The sequence below is a fragment of the Triturus cristatus genome, chromosome 11, assembly GCF_964204655.1.
Source record: "Triturus cristatus chromosome 11, aTriCri1.1, whole genome shotgun sequence".
NCBI classification, from domain to species: Eukaryota; Metazoa; Chordata; class Amphibia; order Caudata; family Salamandridae; genus Triturus; species Triturus cristatus.
The window spans coordinates 554672593-554684789 of NC_140594.1; the positions used below are offsets into that span (position 1 = coordinate 554672593).

Below are 12197 nucleotides of genomic sequence, written 5' to 3' on the forward strand. Positions count from 1 at the left end.
TACAACAGCACGTGTAATTAAAATGCGCATTATACGTGCCACGATTTTCGAGATGCTTGGGTACTGCCGAGCTCTGCTACTAACAAAGGTTCTATCAAATGCCAAAAAGTTAAGTTTATTGCAGCGGTAAAGCCAGTGTTTATCAACTTTGTGTACCACACGGTTCGAACAGTAAACACAGACAGAGGGTGCCCAAATTTGACTGAAATCAAGGATAAAAGCTAGCTTTAGCTAGAAGGTATGGTAGTATCTCTGATGCCTACCTACAGTCTAACAGTTTAAACAGGTCTCTGCAGAATAGAAAGGACTTTAGTGATGAAGGGAAAGCTGTTGGCCAAGTAAGTACAGAGCTACAATCACTGCTTTCCTGTAGTGTGACCCTAGGCAAAGGATTACAATTAGGCTCTATAAAACCTTGGGTGAACCAAGATGCAGGCTTCAACCACAGAATGTACACTAGCAAACAACTACCCTGTTTCACAAATAAGAGAAACCCTCCCGAATTACAGTATCCCAAAAGACTAAAATTCTGTACAGGTCTGTCCATGTCAACAGGATAACAAGGACTGGATAAAGAGGAATGTAGCTAATCTATCTTCTATCCGCAGAATACTAAACCAAGGTTGAAGGCACCCAGTAATAGCACTGATCTGTTTGGTTCTGCCCTAAAAAGTGTGGGGCGGCATATACCAGCACCCCGATTCTACATTACTAGCTTGTCTAGCTGGTCCTCCTTGCAAGGTAAGGCGTAAACATGCTACGTGACATGAGAGAAAAAGAGGAGTTGTAAGATTAAAAATAAATATTGCCTTTTTAGGTTTCTATGGAGAGACATCAAAGCTTACCATTATGAATAATAAGCGTCACTGCATGTACGTAGTTCGATTCTCAAAAGAATAATTCTCAGTTAACACAACTGAAAAAGATCAGCATGATCTGCCCGAGTGTGAGGACTTTTTCTTATACAATTAACAAGAGATGACGTTTGACTAATCAAGACTAAGCCTATGCTGAACGACACATTAGGAACGCCAAAGGTTTTGAGGCTGATGTGTTCCCAAATACTGTATGTCGAGAATAAGAGTGAAAGATAATAGAATTTCAAACGTTAACTGGCTAAAGGTATACAATTATCTTTGAGTAAAAAGTTAACACACACACCGTTAGAAAATAGTTACAATTGATGTGTTCCCAATCCCTAGTAAATAATAAGTGAATTAGTTTAGACGGATAGTGGAGACCTCAGATCTATAGTCTATTGTAATAGCTAGCGTCGGTCGTGCCATTTAATATTGATGGAAAAACAACCTACTTGTGCCAAAGTTAAGTGGTTCCAAGTAATCGTATCTGTTAAAGGCCTTTTTCTAGCATCACGGACAGGCTTTAAACTATTTTCATCCTGAATCTCTCCCGTCGCTGTGGGTGTAACATTAAATCGTCACTGAATGTTTGCCTTCTGTGGGGTGCGATCTAATCCCAAAAAAAGAAAAAAATTGGAGTGCTCCATGCTCCGCATTTCCCTCCCAAGTCTGGCTCGGATTACTTCAGGAAGTGCCCGCGTCATGCTGCTAGTGGGGAGTGCTTTTCCTCCCGTGTTCTCAACAGGCACTTTTTTTTCTATTTCCGTTTATCACGTACCCCTTCCGTCAACACGGAACACCATTTTCCTGAAGTGTACCAGTTGAGCTTCATCGAAAAGTTGCATCTGCAGTGACTGATCAATGCAACTTTCTCTATATTAGTATTCTATACATCCACATTGCTAAACATGTTAACATCAAATAGACTTGGGAAAAATACATCAGGGCCAAATGCAGGTTTGAGTTCTTCTGTATGCTTGATATACAAAGAGTAAAAAGTGCAGTAGCATATAGATGCCTGTATAGCCCCATCGTTATACTCTGCCGAGAGCTGAAACATTACACAGACGGAAACAACACGCGCTGAACGTGAAGACCACCAGCATCCCGATACTGCACGATATAAATGTTAGATTCACGAGTCTCTCGCTATTTTAAAACACTCGTGGCTACCCGCTAGACTTTAGGCTACAGCACATAAAACTCCCAAGTCCATTCTTTGAAGGGTAATTTGGCACATGAATAACAATACTGCGTCTTTAAAAGATTCACGTTTAATGGGTTAAAGGGGTATGCCAGGGTGCCTTGCATGCAGGCCAACAGGTGCGGAGACACGGTATATGCATTAACGCATAACAAGAGTGCTTCATGATCCAAGATTACAATCGAACGTAGATCTGCAGAAGGACCCCCCTGGGTAACTCGAGAACACCACAGAAACGCCCAAAGACCTCACTAATGTTAAGCACTCGTATCAAGAATCATTGAAAAAGTCAATCTGCAATGGCTAGTTTCCTGGGCCTCTCTCGAACAGTAAGTGAGTTTGTAAACAGTTGATGATGAGATGTTTAAATGCGATAACCTGCGCAATGTAACAAGCACACAAACACCTCTGAATAAACACTGCTAAATTACATTCTGCTGGTGCAATGGCAGACAGAAGTACGAAAATAAGTTGCAGTACAAAAATGTCCGCCAAGTCACTGTGGTTTAAGAGGGCAGGTTCTGAATGCGTGTGGGTGTCCCTGCGGTGAGCACGGCAAGGGCACAGCGTTAGAAGCGGTGATTAACTAGTGCTGCGGTCAGTATGGACAGAACACTGACACTGAGCAGTGGATTGTAACTCCTACGGGTTCACACCGCGGAACACGTTTCTACTTGCCGGGTAGTTATTACAAGCGGCTGCCGCGAGTGCATTCCATAAAGGAGGCGTAATCAGAACGAAAAAACGAGGCTGGGCAAGTTACCTGGAATAACGGAACTATAGATAGTCAAAGGATGAAAGACAAGAGGAACTATGGACTGAAATGAGTTGTGATGGTAGGGGTGCGATTCTTAGTAGCAGTGGGGGTCGAAGTTAAAAGCTAGTGTGTTCAAAGTGAGGACAAAGCGGGGTTTCCGGGACTACTGTGACTTGGGGATTACTAGCTGCTGGATACGTGCCTTCATACAGGGTAGTTGAGGTTATAAGGGGCTGCAGCTAGTGCGTGGCATAAAGTAAAGGCTCTGGGATTTAAAAGTACTAGTCACACAGTGATAAGCATGATGGTTGATAGACTAAAATCAGAGGAGCGGGTGAGGTGATCCAATTTTAAGTGAAGTGTGAGGCCCGAATTTTAGCACGGCGTGGGCATAGCGACTAATGTGGCTTCTAACCACGAGATCATCCATATACAGAGTCATTTATTAGAAGTGGCTGCACCAAAATGTACGGATAAACCTATATAGATGGATGCTGGAAAATCAGACGTATAAAAATAACCTTAGCTGAAAGAGATTAAATTCCATGGGCAGAAAGTTCAAGTGAGGTTGGGTTGAAAGTACGCCAGCAGTTACGGGATTCTCCCACCGGCTGACACGTACCCAATGCTGAAACAAAAGGTTGGTTATTTGGATAAAGGTAGAGTAGGCTCGCACTTTAAACTGCTCACGTACCTGCAAAACGAGCGGCTCGGGGTTGAATGCCAGGGTGAGGAGCAACTGCATGCGCTCGCTGTCCTTGAGGTTGCGGAGCAAGAAGCTGCCCGAGTCCTTGGTTTCGGCGTACCTGCGCACCAGGCGGTCGAGCAGACGCTGAGAGGGGCAATGCACCAGGTCAGACCAACCTTCCACGGCCTGCGGGGTCAACAGTCGCACGTCGCCGTTAAGCCGTGCGAACTCGGTCCGGGGCATGGCCTGGATCAGATCGCATCGCGTTCGGCCGCCGGTGGCGCGCCGGCAGATGTCGCGATCCAGTTCGGCCAGCTCGCGCGCAGAGCCCAGTCGCTTGAGCACCACGCGCCGGCTGCCCTCTCGTGGCTCGCCGTAGCGCGCAAAGTACACGTTCTTGACGTTAAAGAGGTCGAGGGCGCGTAGCCGGCCCCAGGACTCGAATGTAAGCTGTCCGTTGAGGAACTTACGGCACCAACTGGTGCCGAAGCACGCAGGGCACTTGTTGAGCGCCAGGAAGCGACGGTCGGTCAGCTCATTCCGCTGAAAAGAGGCTAGGAGCGAGTGCGTGTTGAGTAACATGACGAGTAGCACAGCCGCCAGCAGCGCCAGCTTCAGTAGCCGGCACAGCCGGCCCAGCTTCACTGGGAGCGGCCGCAGCATGCTGCGGGCTCCCGCTGGGCGGCCAGCCTCCCCTCCGAGGCTCTGTGCAGCAGCCTCGGTGCCTCACCTCTCTCACTGTCCGAGCACCAGCACCACTGCTGCCAGGAAATCCAACTTCCACTCTGGGGCGACGGGAGCGCGCCCGAGGGCGGCCCTCCCGGATCCTCCCACCAGTGGTAAAACAGACGCAGATGGTGGGAGGGTCGTGTGGGATGTAACTCTTCTCTAAACGTCTCCAGTGCGAGGCGGGTCTAATAAGCTATTGAACACTAGACTGCTCAGGGAAGACTGGTATAAAATAGCCCGTTTTGTGGCGTGTGCACAAACTCTTTAGCTGCCAATAGGATAAAGATGACGGGCTCGCATTTCAGATCTCAGCTATGTGTCATTGGACAACTGGTAGACGTTCGTACATTTAAAATGGCCACACGCCACGTGACGTGAAAAAATATTTCTGCGCTCTCTAGTGTTTGAAATATCGAGGGGCGGGCCTTTCACAGAAAGCCAACCCACGCTTCTAAAGGACGACCTCGGTGTCGCTCTTTGTGGGCAGGCCCTGTATAGCCTTCAGAGCCCGTGGCTAAGGTAAACAGAAACCGCAACATTCTGGTCATAAGCTGCAGCGCGAGCCATAATAATGACTTTACAGTAGAACACAGTGTCAAGATGCACCGGGGTTGTCTTATTACAAGTATAACACTTCGTTAAGTAATGTTAGTACTCGTTATCATGTTACAGGTGAAATACCGCTGAGGAGTGACTTGAAAATAGTGCCCGGTTTAAAGGGCGAGGGCACTGTAAATAATAATAGAGCACTTCAATTTCAGGCGCCTCCGTTGAGCATTGCTACCATTCTCTAAATATAAGAAAAGGGGTCATATTGAAGTATGTCTTGTCCTCAATCAATCAATATGCCACCCGCAACCTAGCATAGACTATCAGATAAGAACAGTGAGATTAGAGAACAATGCTTTAAGGGGCACCTTTCAGATGCGTATGCATATTCCATCATCGTATCATTTCCTGTATAGTAAGCTGTGTGGGTGCATTTCAGTCTCAAGATCTCATTCCAAGGATTTCTTTTGTTTCCAGGGGCACCTTGTTTTCTGTTGTACAGAACTCTAGGCGAGGTATCCTTACTCAACATGGACGCGGCATGGCTTCGGCAAGGATCGCCCGGGACTCCTCCCACGAGAGAGGATTCAGGAAATAGGCGTGATTATTCGGAACAATTTGTTGATTGTAGATAGGCGTATTGACGCGACTTCTAATGTTAATCGGCTCCGAGATCAGTACACGCTGTTTTTTAGGAAAAATAAACAGTGCGGGCTTGGTAGCTGCAGACTATTATGTGAACACCTGCAAAATAGGGTACGGAATACTAAATAGAAAGATGTACTATGCAGAAACACTTGAACAACTGCAACATGATCACTTTGTGAAAGAAGGGACTTCTGGAGCCTTCATTGTGTTGATCAGCTGCTTGTTTCCATGGCAGCCCTAAACGAACAAGAGCCACTGACAGCATCACTATTTAACGTCGTTTCTGTTGTGTAATAATGTTGATTGAAAATCGAAGGGAACTTCTTCAGTACAACTCCAGAGGCACACAGACAAATCTTAACTTTTTAAAGCAGGCAAATTGAAGGGGTTTACTTATAATATTTCCTTTATAAAGAATACATAGCACTATTCATAAAACTGTTTATGCATTTAAGATTAATTTGACTATGTAATGATGCTAGGTGCTCTGTCTGCTAGCTGCTGTTCCCCAATAACTTGCAGGAGGCTCTGTGAGGTAAGTAGATGCCTTTATTATCATTTAGATCTCTTCTCCGAGAGAGCGCCGGGCAACACGCTCCGATCGCCGTCTCTCGCAACCCGCTACTGCTTGCGCATGCGCAGTAGCGTCCAACATGGCCGCTACGCGCTTTGCCGTCCTTACGTAGTGCGCGCGTCAACTAGACCGCGACACTACATATCTCCCCCTTTTCATACCACCCAACACAATTTCCCCGACCATGTGGTCAGTCCATTTCATAGTCTCTAAACCTGGATGGTCTCACCACTGCTCTCCCCACCCGGGTGTGTCTTACCGGTGTGGAATGTCCTTCTCGGCCTCCCTCTGCGACCGGGCCTCCGTCGGTTCCTTTCGGAGTGCCCTCTCTCTCTCTTCTTTCTCACCATCTTCCCGGGTTGTTTCCCCCAGGGACCATCCGCCTGGTGTGTCTCTCTCTCTCTCCAGCTCTTCGCTCATGTTCTCTCCGCGCTCTCTTTCGGACGTACCTGCGTCCCTTGTCGGCCCTTCCGTCGGGGTTTCCCCCTCCGCGTCCTCTCGGGGCTATTGTATGATTTTGTTGCACTTGGCCATGCGATCGTGAGACCACACGTTTCCGTCACTGAGCAACGCTGCCCGGTCGTACACCTCTTCTACTCTGAGGGGTGGGGAGTACTTGCTTTCTCCCTTCCGCTTCAGGACTGCCAGCTTCACTCTGACCCACTCCCCTTTTTCCAACGCCGTCTCCTTCACCCTCTTGTTGCGGTTGTAGTGTTCCGTATAAATGCGTTGTGCCTTCTCCAGGTTGTGTTGCACCACCGCCGGAGACCATTTGCTGGTGATGGTCTTCTCCTGCCACGCAACATTGTCTCTGGTGAAGGGTTGTCGTCCTCGTAAGATCTGGAAGGGACTGTACCCCGTACCGGTGGGGGTGATACGGTACGCCCATATCGTGCTTTGCACTTCTTTCTCCCAGTCTTTGCCCCTCGTGATGGCCGCCTGTATGGAGCCCATAAGCACCCTGTTGAACCTTTCTACTTGTCCGTTGCTGGCCGGGTGATATATCGAGGTGTGTCTAAGTAGTATGCCGTTCCTGTTTGCAAACGTGACCCACTTGTCCGAGGTGAACTGGGGGCCATTGTCGCTGATTATGATCCTGGGTATGCCTTCCCTGAGGAACACCGCCTTGAGGAAGCGCAGAATCTCGTCCGTGTCCATGATCTCGTTGATGTGCACTTCTGGCCATTTCGAGTACTTGTCTACTAACGCACAGAGGTATTTGGGGATCCCCTGATCGTCTAGTATAGGCTCTAATATGTCCACTGCGACCTCTTCCCATGGGTTACTGGGGTTCGTGAACTTCCCTAAGGGTGGTCTCATTGGCTTCAGTATCTTGTCCGCACCTTGGCACTGCACGCAGTCTCTCACGTGCCTCTCTACATGCATGTCCATTTCTGGCCACCAGTACGTTTGTTTAGTCCTGGCCTTTGTCTTCACGATTCCCAGGTGACCTTCATGTAGTATGGATAGCAGGGCCGGTACTATGTTCTCCGGTGGTACCACTCTGTTGCCCCTGTAGACGAACACCCCGTCGTTCCCCACCGACAGCTCTTCTCTGACCTCGTAGAACTGCCGGACTTTGGGTCTTTGTCTTCTCCGTTCTGGCCACCCTCGTACAATGTACAACTTGATGTCGTCCATATCGTCATCCGCCTCATACGCGTTTTTCCACTCCTGCCTGCTGATGGATTTTTCCGGGTCGTCTGTCAGGGCTACCATCTCGTCTTCGTCTTCCATGCCATTGGAGGCACTGTCCATCGCGGACGCCCTGCTGAGGTAGTCCGTTATCCTATTTCTTGAGCCCGGGATGTACTCCACGTCGTACCGATACTCCAGGAGTTTCAGCGTCAAAATTCGCAATCCGGGGTGTGGCGCTGGCATGACCATCCGATGTCAAAACCTTCACTAGGGGCTTGTGATCCGTCTTCACTTGAAATCTAGTGCCCCACAGGAACTGACGGTACTTCGCCATGGCCCATACCACCGCCAGCATCTCTTTCTCGATCACACTGAACTTTTGTTCCGACGCCGTCAACGTCCTGGACGCGAAGCTGATCGTCTCCGTCCCTCCTTCTGGTCGTTCTTGCATGAGCACCGCTCCTAGCCCTTTGTCACTCGCGTCCGTCATCAATATGGACCGCCCCTGGGGATCGTACCCCTGCAGCGGGATCGCTCCACTGATTTCCTGTTTCACTTTGTCAAACTCCTCCTGCATCTCTTCAGTCCATACAAACGCCGTCTTGTCCCTCGTGAGTTGCCTCATGTGGTGAGTTTTTGTGGCGAAGTGGTGGACGAACTTGCTATAGTACTCCGCCATCCCTAGAAATGACCGTACTTCTTCCTTGGAGGTGGGCGGAGGTGCGTCGCATATGGCCTTCACGTTCCCTTTCTTCGGTGTTATCCCCTGCGCTCCTATCTCATGCCCCAGGTATGTGACTGATGTCATCCCGAAGTGACATTTCTCCCACTCTGCCGTCAGGCCGTTCTCCTCCAGGATCTTCAATACCGCCGACAGCTTCTTATCATGGTCTTCCAGCTCGGTCCCCATCACTAGGATGTCATCCTGGAAGTACTGCACTCCCTCGATGTCCTTGAATAGGCGGGCCATCGGCTTCTGGAACACCGCCGCTGCCGAGGCAAGACCGAAGGGCATGCGGCAGAATTGGTAGCAGCCAAACGGCGTGATGAACGATGTCAGTTTTTTGCTTGTCGAATGCAGCACTACCTGGTGGTATGCCGATTGCAGGTCGATGGTGGAGAACCATTTCACGCCTTTCGTATGGGCCAACATTTCCTCTATGCGTGGTAAGGGGAATTTTTCTACCACAATGCACTTGTTTAACTCTCTGAGGTCCACACATAGACGCACCTTGCCTGACGGTTTCATGGCCACTACCAGAGGCGCCAACCACTCCGTGCTGTCGATGGGTTCGATGATTCCCCCGTCTTCCAGTTGGTGGAGTTCCTGTTGTACCGCCTCTCTCACCGCAATTGGTATGTTCCTTACTTTGTGCGCTACCGGACGGGCGTTTTCTTTAAGGACGATCTTGTGGGAGAACTTCTCTAGTTTCCCGATCTTCCCGCCAAAAACCTTCGGGTGTCCACTCCGCCATTTCTCCGCCGTCGACTCCTCTCCGTCCAGGGTCACCATCACCTGCATGTCCCCTCCTGGGTTCAGCTGTACGCCCAACTCTCCTTGGTCCATCCAGCCCAGGACTGACGGTCCCTTCTCCGCGACGTACAGTTTGCAGAGGGCGCTCCGCTCTTTGAACTGGAACAACAGCTTCTTGAACCCCACCATTGGGATGGGATCCCCTGTGTAGGTGACCGGTCGAATGTCGGGGGGTTCTAGCTGTGCGCCCCATGTGGGTCTGAACCTCTCGTTCCATACCGATCTTTGAACAATCGTGTAGGGAGACCCTGAATCCGCCACGATGGTGATGCTTACTCCTCCAATGATCATATCGCACTGGGGCTTGCGCGTTCTTCTCCCCTCGATGCCCAGCACCTGGTCCTCTACACACAGGACTTCATCGTCTTCTTCCAGGCCTTCTGCTTCTTCCCCTGCGTCTTGCGCCACAAATTTCACCGCATGCTGTCTCCCTTTCCTTCGGCATACTTTCTCGTAATGACCTACTAGGCCGCAGAACGCACACTTGGCTCTGAAGGCGGGGCACCGTTTGTCGTGCGCTGCGTGGCTCGAGCTTCCGCATCTGTAGCACCTCATCGCTTCACTCTTTTCTTGCTTCCATGTCTGTCCAGGTTTGGCCTTCCCTTTGGGCGCTCCTCTGTACTCCCCCGTCGCTGTTTTACCCCGTCCATGCTGGTCCGCATCATCCACCTTATTGACCGTGAGTCTGGGGGCCGGGTCTCTCTTTGCCGCCTCCGCGCAGCGCTTGGTCAGTTCCGCCCGTTTCACTATGGCGATCACATCTTTCAGCGTCGCATCCCCACTCGCCCACAGTTTATCTTGCACCGTCTTGCTTGTCGTATGCATTACGATCTGGTCCTTGATGAATTCGTCCTGTAACCCTCCATACTTGCACGTCATCGCAAGTTTACGCAGCGCCGCCACGTAGTCATCTATGGATTCCCCCGCTTCTTGCTTCCTCTGCTGGAAGTTATAGCGGTCAATAGAGGTGCACACTGCAGGCCGATAGTGGTTGTCCAAGTCTTCTATGGCGTGTGAGAACACATCTGTGTCCCCTACCTGTCTGGCGCCCGGTGTGAGGTTTTGAAACACCCGTATTCCTTCTGGTCCCAGGTTGTGTAGGAGTATCCTCTTCCTCCTGGCACTGGAGAACGCCTCCTCGTTCTCATCTTCCAGCGCTTCTAGGTAGTTTTTGAAGTACTCCCTCCAATCTTCCCACTTCATTAGGGGTTCTCCCGGGCGTGGAAGGAACGGGATCGGCGTTAAAGTTGATGACTGTGCACTCATTTTGGCTTCCGCCTGTTTCCTTGGGCTACCTGGCGCGTCTGTCCCCGCTCCCCTTCTTCGGGTACCTGGGACTGCGTTCGAGCTGCTTGCGCCGTCGTCGCCCGATTCCGCCAGGGTCTCCTCTGCCGTTCCGCGGTCCGCCTGCAATGTTCCTCTACCTCGTGGCCGGCTCCTTTACTGCCCACGTGCCACTCTCTGGCGTCTATCTGCCTCTGCCGCGCTCTCCCAGTGCGCAGGCGTCTGTCCTCGAGCCCCTCGGTCCTCTTACCGCGTGGGGTGACGTCCCTCCTTGTGGACCCTCCTTCCTGAAGCAAGTTGGGGGGCACCTTCCTTCTGTTCCACGCAGGGTTCTCGCCAGCCCAGTCTCGTCGCCACTGTAATGATGCTAGGTGCTCTGTCTGCTAGCTGCTGTTCCCCAATAACTTGCAGGAGGCTCTGTGAGGTAAGTAGATGCCTTTATTATCATTTAGATCTCTTCTCCGAGAGAGCGCCGGGCAACACGCTCCGATCGCCGTCTCTCGCAACCCGCTACTGCTTGCGCATGCGCAGTAGCGTCCAACATGGCCGCTACGCGCTTCGCCGTCCTTACGTAGTGCGTGCGTCAACTAGACCGCGACACTACAGACTATGACGATAATTTCGTTTTTAATAAGGGTGGGCGGAACTGGTGCCAAGATACCGTTCTGTTATCTGTTCTTGATGGTTCTTGTGCGTCTGTAATGAATTCCGATTCTGCTCTGTTGGACGACCACTAGAATTGAAGTTAAAAGCTCTCCAGTTTATGTCTTTAGTAGGAACTGCACCCAATGTGATCTGCAGTTGTTTTAGCATAATGCAAGTTCCACTGTAAAGATCTTAAAATTAAAAAGTTGCGAACATACGTGACAAGAATTTTCAATTCTATTAAGGACAACGGAGGCGAGGATTATGCTTCTCATTTCCCTGCTTTTGATTGATTGATAGGCTTTATTTCGATATATGAATATCATAAAAGCTTTACAACAAGTAAAAAGAGTCACAGTTATTACAATATATACAAAAGAGAAATAAAAACAGTGACATGATCCAATAAAATACAGTTAAAAATAGAATTAAATTGAGACTGACAGCCTTTTTACACGAATCAACCAAGACCACTTTAGAAATTTTGACACCCCACAAACCACCAAGGTGGATGTGTCGGACAATAAGATGCGTAGGGCCACGATGTGCTGGCGAGTACCTAAAAGTCTACACAGTGGTTTGAGCCAGCGCCTCCTAGGTGTACAATAATCTGGGCATTCAAAAAGAATATGTGCCACAGTCTCGACCCGCGTGGGACAAAGGGCACAGAAGGGGGAGGACTGGAGGGATGATTTCCACCGGGCTGTTAGGTCGCCTACAGGTAAAGTCCCCACTCTAAACTTGAAGTGCAAGGCCCGGTCAAAGGGAATGCGAATCATGTCGAGATATGGTTCATAGGCCACCACGTCTTTAATCCTCGAAAAGGCTGCGGTGGAATTGCAATGACGTGGATCGACAGTGAGCTTATAGGAGACCCATTCCCAATACAATTTCTTTATCGTGGCTTTAGGTGGGGCAGATCGAGTGACCCAAGCTTCACCAAGACCCAGCTCCCCTAAGAGGCATTTTACGTCCCTTAACCATTTGATCCTATGCCAGCCCCCCATTGCCATAACCTCGGACAGTGCCTCAGAGTAAGAGGATAATTCGGGCACCCTCCACAACCGGGCCCACAGGAGCAAGGGAC

At 49.9% G+C, this 12197-nt stretch overlaps 1 protein-coding gene across 1 annotated transcript in view; it reads right to left on the minus strand.

Annotated features, from left to right (window-relative positions):
• The window catches only part of DIPK2A (divergent protein kinase domain 2A), a 65718-nt gene extending 61350 nt beyond the window's left edge, over positions 1-4368 (minus strand). Inside the window, exon 1 of the mRNA XM_085633546.1 lies at positions 3516-4368. Coding sequence (XP_085489672.1) covers positions 3516-4172 — 657 coding nt within the window. The 5' untranslated portion in view covers positions 4173-4368. The remainder of the gene's footprint in view (positions 1-3515) is intronic.
• Positions 4369-12197: the final 7829 nt, after the last annotated feature.